The sequence below is a fragment of the Neoarius graeffei genome, chromosome 18 (genome assembly GCF_027579695.1).
Source record: "Neoarius graeffei isolate fNeoGra1 chromosome 18, fNeoGra1.pri, whole genome shotgun sequence".
Taxonomy (NCBI): domain Eukaryota; kingdom Metazoa; phylum Chordata; class Actinopteri; order Siluriformes; family Ariidae; genus Neoarius; species Neoarius graeffei.
Window position 1 is genome coordinate 40,187,129 of NC_083586.1, and position 24,737 is coordinate 40,211,865.

Genomic DNA, 24,737 nt, shown 5'->3' on the forward strand with positions numbered 1-24,737 from the left:
GTACACTTTTATATTCCATAAAATGTATTGATGTTGTGTGGGCTCGATGGAAGAAGAAGAACAACAACAACTTTATTCATCACACGCTTGTGAAATTCTTCTCTGCATTTAACCCATCTGAAGCAGTGAACACACACATGCACACACACATACCCAGAGCAGTGGGCAGCCATGCTAACAGCGCCTGAGGAGCAGTTGGGAATTAGGTGCCTCACTCAAGGGCACCTCAGCCCAAGGCCGTCCCATATTAACCTAACCACATGTCTTTGAACTGTGGGGGACACCGGAGCACCCAGAAGAAACCCACACAGACACAGGGAGAACATGCAAACTCCACACAGAAAGACCCCTAGCCGGCCGCTGGGCTCAAACCCAGAACCTGCTTGCTGTGAGGAGAGCGTGCTAACCACTTACACCACTGTGCTGCCACTCTGTTAATTATAATTATTAACAAAAATATTGTTAATTATAATGATTTAAAAAATATATTATTTTAATGATTTTAAAAAATATTTTAAAAAATATTTTTAAAAAATTATTTTTAAAAAATGTTCAGGACATTTTCAACCCACTTTCTCATATGATGACAACAGATTTGACAACAACAGATTTGACGAATAATTAATCTACTGTTGGTGGATCCTCAATATTTTGTTCAAATTAATGAGATAAGAAAAATAACATACCTCGCAGCCTTTCTGAAGTTCCCCACCAGAGGAAGTGATATCTCTCAGTGCGGGTGTCATGAGTATTATTCAAAGTCTTTGTGGATTTTATGCGGTTTTATAACAGAGTTGAAAAGAACATTGGGACGGATAAAAATATATATTTTTTTATGACTGAAATTTCATAACAATACAGACAACAGACTTTCTATGCAATTGATTTTAGAACAGTTAATAGAATATGCCCCCAAAAAACAGATTGTTAAACTGAATCACTTCATGTTTATTCAAGTTGAATGTATGAATCAGTAATCGAACACAGTCAATAATGTGGAGGGTGGGAGTCATTTAGTTAATGTTTTATGCATAAATTGGGTCTAAAATGTACATCAACCATTGCTATTGGTGAAAGTTTGTCATAATTTGCATTATTGTTCAAAACTGATTCAATAAAGATTTCTTTTGTGAAAAATAACAAAAGGTATATGTCAGAGACACGAAATGTACCCCGGATTCTAGAATGAGAATATAATATATCACACACACACACAGTGGTGCTTGAAAGTTTGTGAACCCTTTAGAATTTTCTATATTTCTGCATAAATATGACCTAAAACATCATCAGATTTTCACACAAGTCCTAAAAGTAGATAAAGAGAAGCCAGTTAAACAAATGAGACAAAAATATTATACTTGGTCATTTATTTGTTGAGGAAAATGATCCAGTATTACATATCTGTGAGTGGCAAAAAGTATGTGAACCTTTGCTATCAGTATCTGGTGTAACCCCTTTGTGTAGCAATAACTGCAACTAAACGTTTCCAATAACTGTTGATCAGTCCTGCAAACCAGCTTGGAGGAATTTTTTTATTTTTTTTTTATTTTTTTTTTTTTTTAAAGATATTTTTTTGGGCTTTTTGCACCTTTATTGGATAGGACAGTGTAGAGACAGGAAATGAGCGGGAGAGAGAGAGAGACGGGAAGGGATCGGGAAATGACCTCGGGCCGGAATCGAACCCGGGTCGCCCGCATTCATGGTATGGCGCCTTAACCACCTGAGCCACGACGCCCCAGCTTGGAGGAATTTTAGCCCATTCCTCCATACAGAACAGTTTCCAGTCTGGGATGTTGGTGGGTTTCCTCACATGAACTGCTCGCTTCAGGTCCTTCAACATCATTTCAATTGGATTAAGGTCAGGACTTTGACTTGGCCATTCCAAAACATTAACTTTATTCTTCTTTAACCATTCTTTGGTAGAACGACTTGTGTGCTTAGGGTCGTTGTCTTGCTCCGTGACCCACCTTCTCTTGAGATTCAGTTCATGGACAGATGTCCTGACATTTTCCTTTAGAATTTGCTGGTATAATTGAGAATTCATTGTTCCATCAATGATGGCAAGCCATCCTGGCCCAGACGCAGCAAAACAAGCCCAAACCATGATACTACCACCACCATGTTTCACAGATGGGATAAGGTTCTTATGCCGGAATGCAGTGTTTTCCTTTCGCCAAACATAATGCTTCTCATTTAAACCAAAAAGTTCTATTTTGGTCTCATCCATCCACAAAACATTTTTCCAATAGCATTCTGGCTTGTCCACGTGATCTTTAGCAAACTGCAGACGAGCAGCAATGTTCTTTTTGGAGAGCAGTGGCTTTCTCCTTGCAACCCTGCCATGCATTGTTGTTCAGTGTTCTCCTGATGGTGGACTCATGAACATTAACATTAGCCAATGTGAGAGAGGCCTTCAGTTGCTTAGAAGTTACCCTGGGGTCCTTTGTGACCTTGCCGATTATTACATGTCTTGCTCTTGGAGTGATTTTTTGTTGGTCGACCACTCCTGGGGAGGGTAACAATGGTCTTGAATTTCCTCCATTTGTACACAATCTGTCTGACTGTGGATTGGTGGAGCCCAAACTCTTTAGAGATGGTTTTGTAACCTTTTCCATCCCGATGAGCATCAACAATGCTTTTTCTGAGGTCCTCAGAAATCTCCTTTGTTCGTGTCATGATACACTTCCACAAACATGTGTTGTGAAGATCAGACTTTGATAGATCCCTGTTCTTTAAATACAACCCCAATTCCAAAAAAGTTGGGACAAAGTACAAATTGTAAATAAAAACAGAATGCAATAATGTGGAAGTTTCAAAATTCCATATTTTATTCAGAATAGAACATAGATGACATATCAAATGTTTAAACTGAGAAAATGCATCATTTAAAGAGAAAAATTAGGTGATTTTAAATTTCATGACAACAACACATCTCAAAAAAGTTGGGACAAGGCCATGTTGACCACTGTGAGACATCCCCTTTTCTCTTTACAACAGTCTGTAAACGTCTGGGGACTGAGGAGACAAGTTGCTCAAGTTTAGGGATAGGAATGTTAACCCATTCTTGTCTAATGTAGGATTCTAGTTGCTCAACTGTCTTAGGTCTTTTTTGTCGTATCTTCCGTTTTATAATGCGCCAGATGTTTTCAATGGGTGAAAGATCTGGACTGCAGGCTGGCCAGTTCAGTACCCGGACCCTTCTTCTACGCAGCCATGATGCTGTAATTGATGCAGTAAGTGGTTTGGCATTGTCATGTTGGAAAATGCAAGGTCTTCCCTGAAAGAGACGTCATCTGAATGGGAGCATATGTTGCTCTAGAACCTGGATATACCTTTCAGCATTGATGCTGTCTTTCCAGATGTGTAAGCTGCCCATGCCACACGCACTAATGCAACCCCATACCATCAGAGATGCAGGCTTCTGAACTGAGCGCTGATAACAACTTGGGTCGTCCTTCTCCTCTTTAGTCCGAATAACACGGCGTCTCTGATTTCCATAAAGAACTTCAAATTTTGATTCATCTGACCACAGAACAGTTTTCTACTTTGCCACAGTCCATTTTAAATGAGCCTTGGCCCAGAGAAGACGTCTGTGCTTCTGGATCATGTTTAGATACGGCTTCTTCTTTGAACTATAGAGTTTTAGCTGGCAACGGCGGATGGCACGGTGAATTGTGTTCACAGATAATGTTCTCTGGAAATATTCCTGAGCCCATTTTGTGATTTCCAATACAGAAGCATGCCTGTATGTGATGCAGTGCCATCTAAGGGCCCGAAGATCACGGGCACCCAGTATGGTTTTCCAGCCTTGACCCTTACGCACAGAGATTCTTCCAGATTCTCTGAATCTTTTGATGATATTATGCACTGTAGATGATGATATGTTCAAACTCTGCAATTTTACAGTCGAACTCCTTTCTGATATTGCTCCACTATTTGTCGGCGCAGAATTAGGGGGATTGGTGATCCTCTTCCCATCTTTACTTCTGAGAGCCGCTGCCACTCCAAGATGCTCTTTTTATACTCAGTCATGTTAATGACCTATTGCCAATTGACCTAATGAGTTGCAATTTGGTCCTCCAGCTGTTCCTTTTTTGTACCTTTAACTTTTCCAGCCTCTTACTGCCCCTGTCCCAACTTTTTTGAGATGTGTTGCTGCCATGAAATTTCAAATGAGCCAATATTTGGCATGAAATTTCAAAATGTCTCACTTTCAACATTTTATATGTTGTCTATGTTCTATTGTGAATACAATATCAGTTTTTGAGATTTATAAATTATTGTATTCTGTTTTTATTTACAATTTGTACTTTGTCCCAACTTTTTTGGAATCGGGGTTGTAAAACAGGGTGCCCACTCACACCTGATTGTCATCCCATTAATTGAAAATACCTGACTCTAATTTCACCTTCAAATTAACTGCTAATCCTAGAGGTTCACATACTTTTGTCACTCACAGATATGTAATATTGGATCATTTTCCTCAATAAATAAATGACCAAGTATAATATTTTTTGTCTCATTTGTTTAACTGTGTTCTCTTTATCTACTTTTAGGACTTGTGTGAAAATCTGATGATGTTTTCGGTTATATGTATGCAGAAATATAGAAAATTCTAAAGGCTTCACAAACTTTCAAGCACCACTGTGTGTGTGTGTTTATATATATATATATATATATTTTGGTCGAGGGCGGCACGGTGGTGTAGTGGTTAGCGCTGTCGCCTCACAGCAAGAAGGGCCGGGTTCGAGCCCTGTGGCCGGCGAGGGCCCTTCTGTGCAGAGTTTGCATGTTCTCCCCGTGTCCGCGTGGGTTTCCTCCGGGTGCTCCGGTTTCCCCCAAAGACATGCAGGTTAGGCTAACTGGTGACTCTAAATTGACCGTAGGTGTGAATGTGAGTGTGAATGGTTGTCTGTGTCTATGTGTCAGCCCTGTGATGACCTGGCGACTTGTCCAGGGTGTACCCCGCCTTTCGCCCGTAGTCAGCTGGGATAGGCTCCAGCTTGCCTGCGACCCTGTAGAAGGATAAAACGGCTAGAGATAATGAGATGAGATTAGATTTTGGTGGCTGGCCTTTTTTTACATACTTGTCAACATTAAATAACAGCTGCTGGGTTACACTAAGGTTTGATCGTCGACTGACACGGGCTAGGTATCTTGATGGTAGTGTGTCTTATTGAGGTGGTCTTACAGATGCGGAGGAGATCAGCATTAGGAGTAATGGTATCAGAACTCACTATCTTCATCATCCTTATCTGTGGCATTGCTATCTTTGTCCGTACTTCTTTTTGGGTGGTTTCCATCTTTCCTCATGTAGCCATTTCTGAGCATTCTACCAAGCATATCATAATAACGGCTGTTAATTCTTTTTTGTTGGGCAGCCGTTAAGTTCCATGTTTGTGCTGAGGAAGTAAGATGATTCCTAACAAAATCATTTGGAATGGCATAGTGGTGTAGTAGTTAGCACTTTGTTTGTTAGGTACAAAGTGGTCTTATGAGACGGCATTATGCTTAGTTATGCTGTCATCGTTTGTCTTGCATTTAGTGCAAAATGTATACTGTTCTTACTCTTAAAGAGTAAGAACTCTTCTCCCTGTCTGTCCCTCTCTGAGTTACATGTCGATCATGAGACACCAGTGGTGCTGACCTCTTCTGCTGTCCAGACCTGCCTGATCCATCCTGATGCCCTACCTTTGGCTGGAGTCTCATCACATTCCTCCTGCATAGGACGGCCCCGTATGGACAGTTGAAAGTCGCACTTGGAAGATGGCTCTGGACACTTACAGTAATGCATTTATGCCTGAGGACGACAGTTGACTTGCTAACTCTAGGACTGCAGTTGTCATGAACAGTTTTGCATCAATGAACAGTTGATAACTTCAACAAAACAGACTTCATGTTAAAACTGTCATGCATTTCCTGGTTACACAGTGACTATATAGAACACAGTTATAGAAGCGAGTTATTTTTAATTGAATCTGGTTCCTCTCAAGATTTCTTCCTCATGTTCTCATCTCATCTCATTATCTCTAGCCGCTTTATCCTTCTACAGGGTCGCAGGCAAGCTGGAGCCTATCCCAGCTGACTACGGGCGAAAGGCGGGGTACACCCCGGACAAGTCGCCAGGTCATCACAGGGCTGACACATAGACACAGACAACCATTCGCACTCACATTCACACCTACGGTCAATTTAGAGTCACCAGTTAACCTAACCTGCATGTCTTTGGGGGAAACCGGAGCACCCAGAGGAAACCCACGCGGACACGGGGAGAACATGCAAACTCCACACAGAAAGGCCCTCGCCGGCCCCGGGGCTCGAACCCAGGACCTTCTTGCTGTGAGGCGACAGCGCTAACCACTACACCACCGTGCCGCCCCTCCTCATGTTGTCTCAGGGAATTTTTCCTTGCCACCGTCATCACAGGCTTGCTCATTGAGGATAAATTATGGGATAAAATTAGCTCATGTTTAAAGTCTTTAATTTTCTGTAAAGATGTTTTGCGATGATGTCTATTGTTAAAAGCGCAATACAAATAAACTTCACTTTACAATATTCCTACATGAAGTTTACTCTTGTACATTCCTGAAAACCCAATCCTCTGCACCCAGAATAATAGAAACATTTAAAGCTCATTTCATGGAGTTTTATATACACTACCGTTCAAAAGTTTGGGGTCACCCAGACAATTTTGTGTTTTCCATGAAAAGTCACACTTTTATTTACCACCATAAGTTGTAAAATGAATAGAAAATATAGTCAAGACATTTTTCTGGCCATTTTGAGCATTTAATCGACCCCACAAATGTGATGCTCCAGAAACTCAATCTGCTCAAAGGAAGGTCAGTTTTATAGCTTCTCTAAAGAGCTCAACTGTTTTCAGCTGTGCTAACATGATTGTACAAGGGTTTTCTAATCATCCATTAGCCTTCTGAGGCAATGAGCAAACACATTGTACCATTAGAACACTGGAGTGAGAGTTGCTGGAAATGGGCCTCTATACACCTACTATGTAGATATTGCAGCAAAAACCAGACATTTGCAGCTAGAATAGTCATTTACCACATTAGCAATGTATAGAGTGCATTTCTGATTAGTTTAAAGTGATCTTCATTGAAAAGAACAGTGCTTTTCTTTCAAAAATAAGGACATTTCAAAGTGACCCCAAACTTTTGAACGGTAGTGTGTGTGTATATATATATATATATATATACACACACACACACACACACACACTTTTTTCCCTTCTAGTCATAAAAAAGAACTGTGCAGGACATTATTTCAAAGAGGAAAATACAGTATATAGTAAAACAGCTTTTTTATTTATTTACTTATTTGTTTGTTCATTTATAAGGTGATGTGTTTTGTAGTGTTTTGTAGATTCGGGGTGCTTAGGACAGGTGTTCTCAAATTTTCTGTAGCAATCAATCAATGAATAAACAAATAAATAAATAAATAAATAAATACCTCTCCAGTATTTGTCATTTTATTCACATACAATTAATATATATTATATTTTGTCTATTTATTGTAGCCTCACAATACATTTATTCAGCTCACAGAACACATTATTTTATATGCTTAATTATTTTTTTTCTTTCTTTTGAGGCATTATTCGGCAACATTAAAGTTGATCAAAAGTATGAGGTCATCCTTTAATCGTCAAATTGTTGTGATTTAAGAGTAATAAAACACTCCATCTTTAGTGTTCAAGTGTTTTTAAAATTTCTTTTCTGATGCAGCTTTTTGAAAGGAAAAACAATAAGCTTTTCAAGCATTATCATGTGTTGTACATAAAGTACCCCCCCCCCCCCCCCCCCCCCACACACACACACATTGTAAACACTTATTGATAAGGATGACACAAGTTGGAACAAAACAGGATATACAGCTCAAATTATTTTTGGCTGATTTCTTATCATTCTTACAGTCGCAGTGGGGGTGTGGCCAAACATCAGCTGTCGTGATTTTAATGGAAACATATCAAATACTATTGAATTACAATATCATCAACTAGTGTTGCTCTAAATAGGCTTTCCTCCACTAAAATTCTGGAGTGAGTAGTGAGGCAGCAAGTACAAATCAGAACTAACTGAAAGCTAGACTGTTGTGTTGTCTGAAAATTATACACATCGTAAACAATGGGCTGTCATTGGGATCGCGCATTTTTGATGCAAAAACAAAAGACAAATTGCAATAAGTTCATTAGCTGATGTACAAAAATACATTTATTTGAAATAATTTCAAAATGACAGTTATTTCTTTTAGAAATGCTGGACTAAGGATGGTATTGAGCAGTAATCATGAATCATGCAGTTGCCTGTTGAAACGGTTTACAATAAACAACATTGACCATGAGCGCATTTGCTTCTCTGCCTTCTTATATTTCCAGTCTTTTTTTTTTCTTTTCTTTTCTTTTCTTTTTTGGTTAAATCTTGCTCTGTACCAAGAAATGATGTCCACTGAAGTGGAGCCGATGACATCCGATAACACCAAAAATAAACATGTAGAGAAAATAAACTGAAAATAGCAAGCGTCAGTGATTTGTATACTTTTTTTTTTACAAAACGAATAAACCTTGTAGAGAACAATGTTATCACTACAACACTTTTAGTCTGAACACTGCACATTCTGATGTAAAAGACCATGACAGATGCTAGCAGGCTTTCCAGATGATCATTCATATTGTATCAGTTTATCCAGTGTTGAAGCCGACTCCTGAAAGTAAAAATGGCGTTACAAAAAGAGCATCGCTGGCACTCATGAACTCTTCAAGGACTTTACTGGAGACAACTCAGAAACTGGTGGGAAAAAATACTTTTTTCCACTGCTTCATCTTTTAAATCTCCCTTGCACCCTGTAATTCCTATAACAGGTGGTAGTATTTAGTAGGCCTTATGGTTGGGCCTTAGTGTCACAGAAAAGATAAGGAACAAGTTGAACCTTAAAAAGTAGCAAAAGTCTAAATAGTGAGATTACTTTTTTTCGAAATTGTAAAAAAGGGAAAAAAGAAGAAGAAAAAGCTGTGACTGCTAATCACACACCCTGTTTTTTTTGTAATAGTTTTTTTTTTGTAATAGTTACATTTGCAGCTGCGATCTTACTGATGTAAAGTTGGTTCATTTTAGTAAGTAAAAAACTGACAATCATTCAATTTCTATGTACGTACATAACATTGAGATGCAATTTAAGCATATTAGCAATTACACATACCGTACTAAAAGTGGCAAATCCAAGCAATTGGCTTGAATGATTCCTCCAATCAAACCTACAGCGCGTGTAATCCTCCCTGTCTTCAGTTCCCCACTCATAATTTTAGTTCCTACCTACAATTAGCTCCCTAGTCATATACAACCTGTCATTACATGTGCATAAATATGTGTTATGATGTAAAATAAAGCTTGCGAGGAAGTAGCAGAGATCATCGGTACATCTGTTGAATGTTATATATTGAACTTGCTTTGCTCATCTTCCAACACAATTAGTGCGAAGCCAAGCAAGAACCAAATAGTGCACTATTTAATTTATCTTATATGGAGACGAGTGTTTTACTTGTATTTTTCATACAAGCTACAGCCGAGATATGGAGAACCAAAACCATGACACGTTACCTTACATTACAGGCATTTAGCAGACGCTCTTATCTAGAGCAACGTACAACATACAGTACCTAGAGCAGTTGGGGGTTAGGTGCCTTGCTCAAGGGCACTTCAGCCATTCCTGCTGGTCCAGGGAATCAAACCAGTGACCCTTTGTTCCCAAAGATGCTTCTCTAGCCATTAAGCCATGGCTTCCCCATGACATAGTCCTGTGTATGTCACTTGTGAGGAAATCAATGAATCGTTTTGATAAATTTGGGTATTTTTTGTTTGTGAATGTGTCTACTGTATATAATAAAAAGAACATCACACTTTGGCTTGAAGATAGAAAGTTTATCTCCTTATGTTGAAAAACTTGCATTTTTTCATATGAAAAAATCAATCATTGCAGATCTGAGTGACATATTTTCTGAAATTTCACTCTGACGATGTCACTCCCAGTGTTTTCCCACTGACTAGATGCCAGTTGTCAAAATGGCAAATCGGTTCAAAATTAAAATTCTTTTGGTTAACTTGCATTTTTGTGGATGTATCTATATAATATAAAGAGCATTAAATGAAGGTTATCTTCTTGTGTTGAAAAATACATTCGCCACTCGAAGATCCAGTAACCTTCATATCTTTGTGCAACCATGTAATATCATCTATGTAGTTAACTAGTTAGCTATAGGCTATGCACTTCGGCTACTGTCATTTCTCAGCCATCAGCAACAACAGTGGAGATATGGTATGAGACAAACTCAAAGTGACATGAGCAACTTATCGTTTGCTAGTGTGAACCTAGGATATTTTCATAATAGAGGAATTCTTCAATAATGAAAATACTTATGTCCAACCAGACATTAATAATAAGTAACAATGTGTAATCTGTACAAATTCCAACAATCAAAGCTGAGGTACAGTGTCTTGCAAAAGTCCCCCTTGGTGTTTGTCCTGTTTTGTCGCATTCCAAGCTGGAATTAAATGGAATTTTGGGGGGTTAGCACCATTTGATTTACACAACATGCCTCCCACTTTAAAGATGCAAGTTGTTTTATTTTATTGTGACACAAGCAATAATTAAGATGAAAAAAAAAAGAAATATGGAGTGTGCATAGGTATTCACCCCCTTTCATATGAAACCCCTAAATAAAAGCTGGTCCAACCAATTCACTTCATAAGTCACATAATTAGTTGATTAAGATCCACCTGTGTGCAATCAAAGTGTCACATGATCTGTCACATGATGTCTGTACAAATCAACCTGTTCTGGAAGGACCCTGACTCTGCAACACTACTAAGCAAGCAACATGAAAACCAAGGAGCCTCCAAACAGGTCAGAGACAAAGGTGTGGAGAAGTATAGATCAGGGTTGGGTTATAAAAAATATATATATCCCAAACTTTGAATATCCCACGGAGCACCATTAAATCCATTATAGCAAAATGGAAAGAATATGGCACCACTACAAACCTGACAAGAGAAGGCCGCCCACCAAAAGTCACAGACCAGGCAAGGAGGGCATTAATCAGAGATGCAACAAAGACACCAAAGATAACACTGAAGGAGCTGCAAAGCTCCACAGCGGAGATGGGAGTATCTGTCCATAGGACCACTTTAAGCCATATACTCCACAGAGCGGGGCTTTATGGAAGAGTGGCCAGAAAAAAAGTCATTGCTGAAGAAAACACATTTAGAGTTTGCCCAACAGCATGTAGCAGACTCCACAAACACACAGAAGAAGATTTTGTGGTCAAATGAGACTAAAATTGATTTTTTTGGCCATCATGGGAAATGCCACGTGTGGCGCAAACCCAACACCCTGAGAACACCATTCCTACAGTGAAGCATGGTTGGTGGCAGCATCATGCTGTCAGGATATTTTTCATCTACAGGGACAGGAAAGCTGGTCAGGACTGAAGGAAAGATGGATGGCACTAAAACAGGGCAGTTCTGGAGGAAAACCTGTTTGAGTCAGCCAGAGGTTTGAGACTGGGATGAAGGTTCACGTTCCAGCAGGACAATGACTCAAAACATACTGCTAAAGCTATGCTGGAGTGGTTTAAAGGGAAACATTTAAATGTCTTGGAATGGCCTAGTCAAAGCCCAGACCTCAATCCAATTGAGAATCTGTGGCATAAATTGAAGATTGCTGTACACCAACACAACCCATCTAACTTGAAGGAGTTGGAGCAGTTTTGCCTTGAGGAATGGGCAAAAATCCCAGTGGTTAGATGTGCTAAGCTAATAGAGACATACCCTAAGAGACTTGCAGCTGTAATTGCAACAAAAGGTGGCTCTACAAAGTGTTGACTTTGGGGGGTGAATACCTATGCAAACTCTAGATTTCTGTTTTTTCATCTTAATTACTGTTTGTATCACAATAAAACAACTATTTTCACCTTGAACAGGGCCGTAACCAGGATTTTTCAAATACCGAGGTCAAACATTGTGATACATCTTATTTGCCAAAAAAAATATCCTAATATGGTGACTTTTCATACATTTTGGAAACAAGTGAAAATCACAAGCCCAACAAGATGAACATGTAGGTGAACATGTTTATTTTAACAATTTCAAAACTGCACAATCACAAAAGTATTTTGTGTGTGTGTGTGTGTGTGTGTGTGTGTGTGTGTGTGTGTGTGAGAGTGAGTGAGTGAGTGAGTGAGTGAGTGAGTGAGTGAGTGAGTGAGTGAGAGTTTGAGTGAGTGATGGAGTGTGAGTGAGTGTGAGTGAGAGAGTGTGAGTGAGTGAGTTAGTGTGAGTGAGTGAGTGAGTGAGTGAGTGAGTGAGTGAGTGAGTGAGTGAGAATGAGTGAGTGAGTGAGTGAGTGAGTGAGTGAGAGTTTGAGTGAGTGATGGAGTGTGAGTGAGTTAGTGTGAGTGAGTGAGAATGAGTGAGTGAGTGAGTGAGTGAGTGAGTGAGTGAGTGAGAGAGAGAGAGAGAGAGAGAGAGAGAGTGTGAGTGAGTGAGTTAGTGTGAGTGAGTGAGTGAGTGAGAGTTTGAGTGAGTGATGGAGTGTGAGTGAGTGATGGAGTGTGAGTGAGAAAGTGTGAGTGAGTGAGTTAGTGTGAGTGAGTGAGTGAGTGAGTGAGTGAGTGAGTGAGTGAGAATGAGTGAGTGAGTGAGTTAGTGTGAGTGAGTGAGAATGAGTGAGTGAGAGAGTGTGAGTGAGTGAGTTAGTGTGAGTGAGTGAGTGAGTGAGTGAGTGAGTGAGTGAGAGAGTGAGTGTGAGTGAGTGAGTGAGTGAGTTAGTGTGAGTGAGAATGAGTGAGTGAGAGTGAGTGAGTTAGTGTGAGTGAGAATGAGTGAGTGAGTGTGAGTGAGTGAGTTAGTGTGAGTGAGTGAGTGAGTGAGTGAGTGAGAGTGAGTGAGTGTGATTGAGTGAGAATGAGTGAGTGAGTGAGTGAGTGAGTGAGTGAGTGAGTGAGTGAGTGTGAGAGTGAGAGAGAGAGAGAGAGAGAGAGAGAGAGAGAGTGAGTTAGTGTGAGTGAGAATGAGTGAGTGAGTGAGTGAGAATGAGTGAGAGAGCGTGTGAGTGAGTGAGAGTGAGTGAGAGAGTGAGAGTGTGAGTGAGTGAGTGAGTGAGTGAGTGAGTGAGAATGAGTGAGAGTGAGTGAGTGAGTGAGTGAGTGAGTGAGTGAGAGTGAGTGAGTTAGTGTGAGTGAGTGAGAATGAGTGAGTGAGTGAGAGAGTGTGAGTGAGAGAGAGTGTGAGTGAGTGTGAGTGAGAGAGTGTGAGTGAGTGAGTGAGTGAGTGAGAGTGACAACGCAATCTAGCCGAGCCTGAATGGACTTCAATTGCTTTTTAAAAAATATCTGCCCTTTTCAATAGCAAAATACTAGACGGTTATTGGACAAAACCGACTAAAACGCTACATTCGGAGACTGAGCCTCACTGGAGATGGGAGTCAATAAGAGGGGCGGGACAAGACTTCCCGAGAGGAGGCTCATCTCCAGCTGGTGATTGGAGGAGGAGCTGTGAACGCGGCTGGGCTCTTCATGATTGACAGAAAGCAGTCAGAGGTGGTACATCATGTTGTAAATAAAATGTGAACATAAGTTTGCTACCCGTTTTCATTTCCGTTCGAAAATACAACCAATGATCAAAACAATAGTGTCTTGTGTTCACGTTAGCCTATAGTCTGGTAAGTTAGCAAAATAGCTCAAGTCTCGTCAGAACCCAATAACTTCATAAACAACAGGTCACGACTGTCCAGCCTTTTCTGATCTGAAACGCACCAAATCACATCGAGAGAGAGAATAAAAGAGTTTGTGCCGCCTGGAAAACGAAAATCCTATCTAGCTAAGTGGCTTCGACTGTTGTTGCTTGAAATGCTAATTAAAATTGCACTGTTAATGATGAGAGATGAGATGATCATAAGCATTCCGGACTGGCAAAATTAACTCACCTTCTTCCCTCTTTCTTTTTCTCTCACTTGTTGACTTTCCAAAGCTGAGTTTGGTTTGTTTTAGTGTAGTAGACTTCTTCATCTTATGTCAATTTTCAGATTCCACGACTAATTGGCAAACTGCCTGGCTGCGGAGTTGGACCTTGATGAGAACACTTCTCAGCTCTTGTATATCCCGTGGTGCTTAGCTGACAATCGCGAGGCTGCCTAATATGAAATGTTTCCAATGTCGGATATTTCAGCTTCGTTTAAAAATGATTATGTGGACTTTATTTTTAGACAAACAAATGAGAACAGGGGGATGCAAGCTGAATTTAGAATTTTCCACCGATCAAAGTCAGAACGATTTTCATCATATATTAATTTCACATTTCTGAGTGAAAAAAAAATACCGTGGGAAAAAAATGCTGAGGACATGACCCCGGTGTCCTCAATGGTAGTTACGGCCCTGACCTTGAAAGTTGTAGGCATGTTGTGTAAATCAAATGGTGCTAACCCCCCAAAAATCCATTTTAATTCCAGCTTGTAATGCGACAAAACAGGACAAACACAAAGGGGGATGAATACTTTTGCAAGACACTGTAGTTCAAATTTGTGTAAACACTGCACCCAATCCTAATCTTAACCTTTGTATTTTTCAGTACAATGTGATTTGTGGAGACATACATCAGCGAGTGTGATATGGAAAAAAGAAAACACAAGAATGTGCCACTCTTACTGAATAATGAAGAGGTTAGAGTTGTGATGAATGAGCATGCTAAGAGAAAAGTGCCAAGCTTTAATGAGCAAAGGTGCATTGAGCTATGACTGTCTCTCCTGTTTTTCTGTCTGTTAAACTGTAATTACATGCTGACTTCAGCATGCATGGATCATTGCTCATGCATGTAGGCAATGAGGTTGTTTTTTTTTTTTGGCAGGAAACAGCTTGTTAGGAGAATTTGTGATAATTAAATAGAATGCAAGCCAACTTGTAATCTGTTTACATGATGCTTGCACTGTCAAAAAAGAAAGTGCATTGTAGTAGAATAGAAATAAGAGAAGCTACTGTAAGTGAGCCTTACTTGGTAAGTAAACTCAGACACGCTGAATCAGCACTTCTTTTATTATATTTGATTGGATTAATGTTGGAATACACAGTGGTTTATTATGGTTTATGAACAAATAATGTCTCCTGGGCTTTCAGGAGTTAAATCTCACAATAGATAAAATCCTCTGAGTAGGATAGTGTCTTCATGACTGAAATCAGTTGTTATGGTAGTTTGTGTTTGCGCAGTTATCTAGAAACAGATTTGTCATTTTGGGGGAAGCTATGACCTAATGGTTAGAGAAGTGGCTTTGGGACCAAAAGGTTGCTGGTTTAATTCCCTGGACCAGCAGGAATGACTGAAGTGCCCTTGAGTAAGGCCATCTAATCCCAGGCTGCTCTGGGTATGTTGTACATCGCTCTGGATTAAAGTGTTTGTTAAATATCTGTAATGCAATGTTTTCACCTTATCGGACACTTTAATAACAACACTTATACACCTGCTCATTCACGCAATTATCCAGTCATGCAGCAACAGTGCAATGTATACCAGATGCAGGTCCAGGTCAAGATCTTCAATTAGTATTCATATCAGACATCAAAATTTGTGGAAAAAAGTGATCTGTCAAATCTAGTGAATGGCAGTTTTGTGGGTGAAAATGTCTTGTTGATGAGTAAGGTCAGAGAAGAATGGGGAGACTGGTTGTAGGTGAGAGGAAGGCTACAGTAACTTGCATAACTACTCTTTACAACTGTGCTGAGCAGAAAAGCAGCACAAAACACACAAAATATCAAACTTTAATAAACAGTCACATCAATAAATGCATGAATAAGCAGGTGTACAGATGTTCCTTTTAAAGTGGACAGTGAGTGTATATAGTATTTCGCGTGCTTGATCTAAACCCTAGTATGATTGACAGGTGTGAACATTAGAGTCGAGCCACAATAACCAACCTAAGGTCACCCATGAGAGAGATGGGTTCAGTCAGATTCTAAATAAACCCTAAGCGATTGGATTACAGTGATGATGAATCAACCCAGACTGGAAGGATAGGAAACATACGCATAGTGAATTTTTGGTTACATTCATCATCTATATCTTAACATACGTTCTACCACAGCACTGCTGAATTCTCAATTCTGATTGGTTATACGGCATCATTCAGACTGCAAGACAAATTGAGGGTTTACATTACATTAATGCATTTGTTCCTGTACTTTGTTTTCTGGTGAATTATTTATTTCAAGAGACAATTATTTTGCATTTTTGGAAGGAGTCTCCAGTGTTAGCATGATGTAACATTCAGGTAAAGGTAGAGCTATAACTAGGTTTTCCAATATGGGATAGTGTTCAGGACAGGGGGCTTTGTAGTTTCTGGTTTCTCTGCATCATGACAAGCTTATTAATTTCATTTCATCAAAAAAGAAATGACAATGTGAATGACTGCTTACAGACGCTATGACATAAGTGACGACTGGAACTAACCTGTTTCTGCGATGGTCAAAAACAGCAAATGCAACTCTAAATGGATAAAAACTGCATATTCTTTAAAAAAATCAGTTGCCAATGTTGGCAAGTGCCAAAAAAAGGTTTTACAAGGATAATCAAATTTTTATCTTTTGATTAGTTTAATTAATTATGTGCAGTGTGAACTATGATAAACTCAAATAGCAAATTATAATTTGGACTCTATAAACAGACTTTTCAATGAGAGACTGGTTACAGTTTTTCACATTAGCATGGATGGGCAACTTCTACCTTGACCTGATGATGAAGAGGTACAGAAACTCATCAAAAGAAATGTGTAACAAGCCATATACACCAATCAGTCATAACATTTAAACCATCTACTTAATACTGTGCATGTCTCCCTTGTGCCACAAAAACAGCTGTGACCCATCGATGGACTCCACAAGACCAATGAAGGTGTGCTGTGGTATCTGGCACCAAGATATTAACAGCAGATAATTAAGTCAAGTCCTGTAAGTTGTCAGGTTGGGCCTCTATGGATTGGACTGGTTTGTCCAGCACATCCCATGAATACTTGCTCAGATTGAGATCTGGGGAATTTGTAGGCCAAGTCAACACCTTGAACATTTTGTCATGTTCCTTAAACCATTCCTGAACAATTCTTGCGGTGCAGCAGGGTGCATTATCATGCTAAATGAGGCCACTGCTATTAGGGAATACTGTTGCCATGAAAGGGTATACTTGGTCTGCAACAATGTTTCGGTAGATGGTACGGGTCAAAGCAACATGACACAAATGGCAGAACCCAAGGTTTCCCAGAAGAATGTTGCCCCGAGCATGACACTACCTTTGCCGCTTGCCTTCTTCCCATAGTGCATCCTGGTGCCATTTCTTCAGGTAAACAATATACACGCACTTGACCTTCCACTTGATGTAAAAGAAAACATGATGCATCAGATGAAGCCACCATCTTCCATTGCTCCGTGGTCCAGTTCTGATACTTACTTGCCCATTGTAAGCATTTTCGGTGTTGGACAGGGGACAGCACAGGCACTCTGACCTTTCTGCAGCTACGCAGCCCATTAAGCAGCAAGCTGTGATGCACTGTGTTCTGACACCTTTCTATCATAGCCAGCATGAGGTTTTTCAGCAATTTGTGGTACAGTAGCTCTTCTGTGGGATTGGCCTAGATGAGGGCGGCACGGTGGTATAGTGGTTAGCACTGTCGCCTCACAGCAAGAAGGTTCTGGGTTTGAGCCCAGTGGCCGACAGGGGCCTTTCTGTGTGGAGTTTGCATGTTCTCCCCATGTCTGCATGAGTTTCCTCTGGGTGTTCCTTTTTCCCCCACAATCCAAAGACATACAGGTTAGGCTAATTGGTGGCTTGAAATTGACAGTAGGTGTGAATGTGAGTGTGAATGGTTGTTTGTCTCTATGTGTCAGCCCTGTGGTGATCTGGTGACTTGCCCAGGGTGTACCCCACCTCTTGCCCATAGTCAGCTGGAATAGGCTCCAGCTTGCCCATGACCCTGCACAGGATAAGCGGTTACAGATAATGGATGGATGGATGGACCAGATGAGCTAGCCTTTGCTTCCTATGCACATCACTGAGCCTTGTGCACCCATGACCCTGTCACCGGTTCACTGGTTATCCTTCCTTGGACCACTTTTGGTAGGTACTAACCACTGCATACCGGGTACACCTGCTAAGACCTGCCATTTTGGAGATGCTCTGACCCAGTTGTCTAGCCACCACAATTTGGTCCTTGTCAAAGGTGTTCAGATCCTAGTGCTTGCCCATTTTTCCTGCTTCCAACACATCAACTTCAAGAACTGACTGCTCTCTTGCTGCCTAATACATCCCAGTCCTTGACAGGTGCCATTGTAATGAGATAATCAATGTTATTCACTTCACCTGTCAGTGGCTTTAATGTTATGGCTGACTGTTGTAAATGATGACTGTGATGACTACTAGATTCAAAAGGCAAACAACTGGCTTATTAAGTGATGGCTACTTAAAGAAGTATGGGAGAATTCAATTCTTTGTACAACTTTGTAAAATGAGTGTAATATATACATGTAAATGATACTTAAACATTACCCCTTTCACACAGAACATTTGATACATTGCATTAAAGCATATAAACTAGAACAGTAACAGTAGCAGAATTAATAGTTCAGAATGTTCAGCAATACAGAGAAACTTAATTGATCGAGTATTTCCTTATTTGTGTAAATTTGTAATTTACTGCTATTATTTTACATTTTAAAATGTACATGTTTCCCAAATAGTTTCTGCTAAACAGAACTGATTTCTATGTGCAAGAGGTGAGCAAGGAAACAAGGAAAGACCAGGATATACTGTATAAGACCAGATATGTAATGTTTAAGAAAACAAACGAACAAACAAGCAAAAAAAAAAAGTGAATCCCAACATGGATGACTAAAAAAAGAACTATTTACAGTGCTTGATTACTATCTACATGTACTGTAAATCACGTCCTTGTAAATAACATGCACATGTCAAGGACACTGTCAAAACGATTAATGATTCCATAAAAAGTAAACTCACACACTTTTTTTGTTTTACTGTGTTAAGGTTCAAAGTTTTGTCTTTGCCACAATATTTACAATAGGAGCATGTTTAAATGACAGCATATGCACTGTATATACAGAGAAATGAAAATATGAATCTCTAGACTATGATACAGTTCAAAGCTGTTCCCTGGGAGACATAACACAATATCTGATATAAAACAAACAAACAATAGAGCTCATTATCATTTTGATAGAAATACTTTATCATATGTCTTTATACAATAGCTTTTGTTTTAATGTGTAGGAATTAATTTGTGTTTTGAAGTGAGCATGTTTTGATGGCAAAACACGTAATATGGCAATAAGGCATTGTTTTTGTAAGGCGTTCACTTAATATCTTATGAAACAAGGCAAAAAAAAACAAGTTCTGGCAAGATAACAACAATGAACATTTCGTCATTCTACTAAAAAAGAAAGCTGTGTTAAAAATGGATGACGAATTAAACCTCTAGTACTGCTGCCTTTATATGTGTTTTTCCAGTTTCTCATTGTTTTGGTATCACATCCAATCTGATATGCACACAAATACAGTATTCTTTGTGTTATGCTACAGAACTTTAACACACACACACACACACACACACACACACACACACACACACACAAAACAAACACGAGCTGGAATAAGCCATGTATGACGAGGTTGAGTGGAATACGTAGCTGTTAAATATACGCGTGCGTGTGTGTGTGTGTTAAGGTTCTGTAGAATAACACGAAGAATACTGTAGTTGAGTGCATACATAATTGGATTTATAATTTGATATACAACTTGAGATACTGGATTTCAGATTTTCATGACCTATAAACCATAATCATCAAAATTAAAACAAAAAAGGCCTGAAATATTTCACTTTATGTGTAATGAATATAGAATACATGAAAGTTTACCTTTTTGAATTAAATTACAAAAAAAAAACTTTTTCATGACATTGTAATTTTTTGATATGCACTCGTATACATGTATTTCTACAAATGGCCATAGATGCTCATGGCTTTGACTAAAAATGGATTTAAAAAAAAACAAAAAAACCCCAAACAAACTAAGGTGTCACTAAGCAGCATTCAGATCATGACATGTCCCCTTTGACTTTATTCGAAATGCAAAGGGTTTTTTTTTGTTTGTTTGTATGTTTTGTTTTTTTTTAAACTGCTAGCCAGTTATTTCTCATACATGAAGAATTTCGCAGATAGGCCACCTCCAAACATTTCAGCTATCCATGTAAAAAGGGTAAATAAGGAAGCTATTACATATTTATTTTTGATTGTTGTTGAGTACAGTTCAAACTATCAAGTATATCTCATTCTGAGTTTTTTTTTTTTCTTTCCCCAACAACTGAACCTATCACTGGGAAATTCCACCAACCTTCCATGGAACAGGAAAACTGCTTTTGAAAATTTAACTTGTGTCTATATTTGAGAGGATTTCACTTCTCTGGTCAAATTACATTGTTTACACATCAAATATACTGAGTACTGTTTCCCTTTTTTCTTCTTTTTTTTTGTTCATTCAAGTCTGATTTTTGTTTATACAGTGGTGCTTGAAAGTTTGTGAACCCTTTAGAATTGTCTGTATTTCTGCATAATATGACCAAAATATCATCAGATTTTCACACAAATCCTAAAAGTAGATAAAAAGAACTCAGTTAAACAAATGAGACAAAAATATTATACTTGGTCATTTATTTATTGAGGAAAATGATCCAATATTACATATCTGTGCATGGCAAAAGTATGTGAACCTCTAGGATTAGCAGTTAATTTGAAGGTGAAATTAGAGTCAGGTGTTTTCAATTAATGGGATGACAATCAGGTGTGAGTGGGCACCCTGTTTTATTTAAAGAACAGGGATCTATCAAAGTCTGATCTTCACAACACATTTGTGGAAGTGCATCATGGCACGAACAAAGGAGATTTCTGAGGACCTCAGAAAAAGCGTTGTTGATGCTCATCAGGCTGGAAAAGGTTACAAAACCATCTCTAAAGAGTTTGGACTCCACCAATCCACAGTCAGACAGGTTGTGTACAAATGGAAGAAATTCAAGACCATTGTTACCCTCCCCAGGAGTGGTCGACCAACAAAGATCAGTCCAAGAGCAAGACATGTAATAGTCGGCGAGGTCACAAAGGACCCCAGGGTAACTTCTAAGCAACTGAAGGCCTCTCTCACATTGGCTAATGTTAATGTTCATGAGTCCACCATCAGGAGAACACAGAACAACAATGGTGTGCATGGCAGGGTTGCAAGGAGAAAGCCACTGCTCTCCAAAAAGAACATTGCTGCTCGTCTGCAGTTTGCTATTGGCTATTGGCAAAAAATGTTTTGTGGATGGATGAGACCAAAATAGAACTTTTTAGTTTAAATGAGAAGCGTTATGTTTGGAGAAAGGAAAACACTGCATTCCAGCATAAGAACCTTATCCCATCTGTGAAACATGGTGGTGGTAGTATCATGGTTTGGGCCTGTTTTGCTGCATCTGGGCCAGGATGGCTTGCTGTCATTGATGGAACAATGAATTCTGAATTCTGAATACTGAATACTGTACCAGCGAATTCTAAAGGAAAATGTCAGGACATCTGTCCATGAACTGAATCTCAAGAGAAGGTGGGTCATGCAGCAAGACAATGAGCTTAAGCACACAAGTCATTCTACCAAAGAATGGTTAAAGAAGAATAAAGTTAATGTTTTGGAATGGCCAAGTCAAAGTCCTGACCTTAATCCAATCGAAATGTTGTGGAAGGACCTGAAGCGAGCAGTTCATGTGAGGAAACCCACCAACATCCCAGAGTTGAAGCTGTTCTGTATGGAGGAATGGGCTAAAATTCCTCCAAGCCGGTGTGCAGGACTGATCAACAATTATTGGAAACGTTTAGTTGCAGTTATTGGTGCACAAGGGGGTCACACAAGATACCGAAAACAAAGGTTTAAGGCCCGGTCCCACTGGCCGATGGACACAAAACGTATGCAAAAAGGACACAGCAGACGAGCAAAATTTCGGGGGTGGCTCTATCCGTTTTCATCCGCTCCAGAAATGGACAAAATTGGCGAAAACAGAACGGAAAAGAACGGACGTGGGTAGTATGTAGCGGGGATGTTAAACGCATGTTCATAGGAAGCCTAGCGGATGAAAGCGGATGGAAGTGGATGACAGCTCCGAAGGGGTTACCGGTGATAACTGAGAAGCGGACGCATAGCAGAAAGAGCGGATGCATAGCGGGTGAAGGGGATGCATCACGTACGCCTAACGGAAACAAAGGGGATGTTGCGCGGATGTATATCAGATGCAGACCGTTCACTGCGCTAGGTGTCCTTCTACATACTCTAGACATACTCCAGACATCCTAAATATACGAGATACATCCCAGATATAAACGCTTTGTCCGTTTTGAATACTTTATATACGAGATGCATACGCTTACATCCTTTCTATTTCCGTGCTACTAACGATGAATAGACGTTTCATGTACCTTATCTTTCCTCCCTCTTTCCGTTTTCAGCTGCAGCGGATGTGAGTTGCGAGGATGCCCAGAGGATGTAGATAGGATACAGCAGACATTTAACGGATGATAACGGACATAGAACGTTTGTTGCTCGGGCCTTTACATACTTTTGCCACTCACAGGTATGTAATATTGGATCATTTTCCTCAATAAATAAATGACCAAGTATAATATTTTTGTCTCATTTGTTTAACTGGGTTCTCTTCATCTACTTTTAGGACTTGTGTGAAAATCTGATGCTGTTTTAGGTCATATTTATGCAGAATATAGAAAATTCTAAAGGGTTCACAAACTTTCAAGCACCACTGTACATTTAAAATTCAGGGTCTGTAGGAAATGCATAATCTCCCCTAAATGCATGTCCGTTTGATGTCACATCTACAATGCTGATAAACTGCTATGTATTTGAAACAGGTTTCAATAAGGTTTAACGATCAATTTAATTTGCAGCCCAACAACTGTGCACTAGACTAATCGGATACATGTACTAGAATTAACACAGCAACTTTTCTGAGCCAATTAAGCATTTTTCAATTGGATTTGCCTCCTACAAAATGACCCATGTTTGAAATAATGAACAGTTAAATCTGTAACAGAAATTCTGGAAAAAACCTGATATTTGTTACAGCTATATTTTATACATTCTGATTCTGCAACAGATGTCATTAACATAATGAAACTCCTATGGAGTGAGTATTTTGCCATCAATACATTGCGAAATTGCATTATATATATATATATATATATATATATATATATATATATATATATATATATATATATATATATATATATATAATTTTTTAAAATATGGTTGAGAAGGACAAAAGACTAGTTTGCTCTCAACTTGCTTCTGCATTGTGTCTCGTTTTCTCTCCAAAACAAGCAATGCTTTTAATCATCATTAAAAATGTCTCATTAAGTGTTTAGATTTTCCGCGATCTTATCAAACAAGACATCCATGCAAATCTGTATAAACGAGGTCCTTAGAAAACTATTAACAATGACAGTTTCTGAAATTACAAAATGAAGGAGAACATACAGAACTTTCAAAATGACAACACTTCTGTACACTTGATTACATTGCACTTCCAACTTGTCTTACTTCATTCAGACACTTGTACAGTTGGGAATTTCTCTTGTGCTTTCGCAGGCATTGATCATTCCACCTGTTCATAGGGAGGGGAAATGCAAGGACAGGGTTATATTAGACGAGAAGAAACTTTAGTGTTTTTTGACTTGGAGCTTTAATCACATCAAAGTATCTTAGGGCTAGCTACAGTGATTAGCTATAGGTACTGCAAATCTACACAAAATAGGCCATAATATTGATGTGTGTGTGGGGGGGCAATCTAATTTGCAAAATTTTACACAGCACTCACATAAAAGCTGGAATTGCCTAAGTATTGACCCCCTGTTGCTATGGAACCCCAAAATTAGTTCTTGTGCAAGCAGTTGCCATCAGAATTCAATAAATAGTTGAAAGTAGTCAAACTACTGTATGTGGAATTAAATTCTTCACAGACAGAACACAGTTTGTTATGAACATGTCTGAACAATCATCATCATGAAAACCAAGGAGCTATCAGAAAACGTCTGGGACAAATTTCTAGAAAAGTATCATTCAGGGTTTGGTGATAAAAATATCCAAAATTTTGAACATCCATCAAAGATCCATTACACACATTATTCGAAAAAAGAGAAAGAAAAAAAAGGAAATCATATGCCACAACTGTGGTACAAATTTTTGCTCTACTGTGTAATTTAAGTAGTAAGAAAATGCAATAAAGTCCGTTATACAGGTTGTAAAAAAAAGAAAGAAAGAAAGAAAGAAAGAAAGAAATAATAAATTTATATATTCTGAAGTTCAAGGGGGTGAATACTTATGCAAGGCACCATATTTAAATAGCGACTAGTTACCAAGTTACCTACCCCCCCCCCCCCCAATTTACAAGCCAATCCTCCATTTCTTCCATAATCCATAACGGTAGTACATGTCATCTCAAGTGTAAATCTAGAATGGTAGAAGATCTGGAGGAATCCTTAAATGTCTTGGAATACAATCCTAAAATAGAGAACTTCCTTTCCAGAATGAGCTCCAGGTTGAACCCATTTTGGATGCAATATCCTTTAATTCACCACAGAAGCTTTCAAA

The 24,737-nt window shown here is 39.1% G+C and overlaps 1 protein-coding gene across 1 annotated transcript in view; it reads right to left on the bottom strand.

Moving 5' to 3' along the window:
• Positions 1-23,692: 23,692 nt before the first annotated feature.
• sorcs3a (sortilin related VPS10 domain containing receptor 3a) overlaps positions 23,693-24,737 on the bottom strand; it is a 602,075-nt gene continuing 601,030 nt past the window's right edge. Inside the window, exon 27 of the mRNA XM_060898283.1 lies at positions 23,693-23,751. Within this exon, the coding sequence (XP_060754266.1) occupies positions 23,693-23,751 (59 nt within the window). The remainder of the gene's footprint in view (positions 23,752-24,737) is intronic.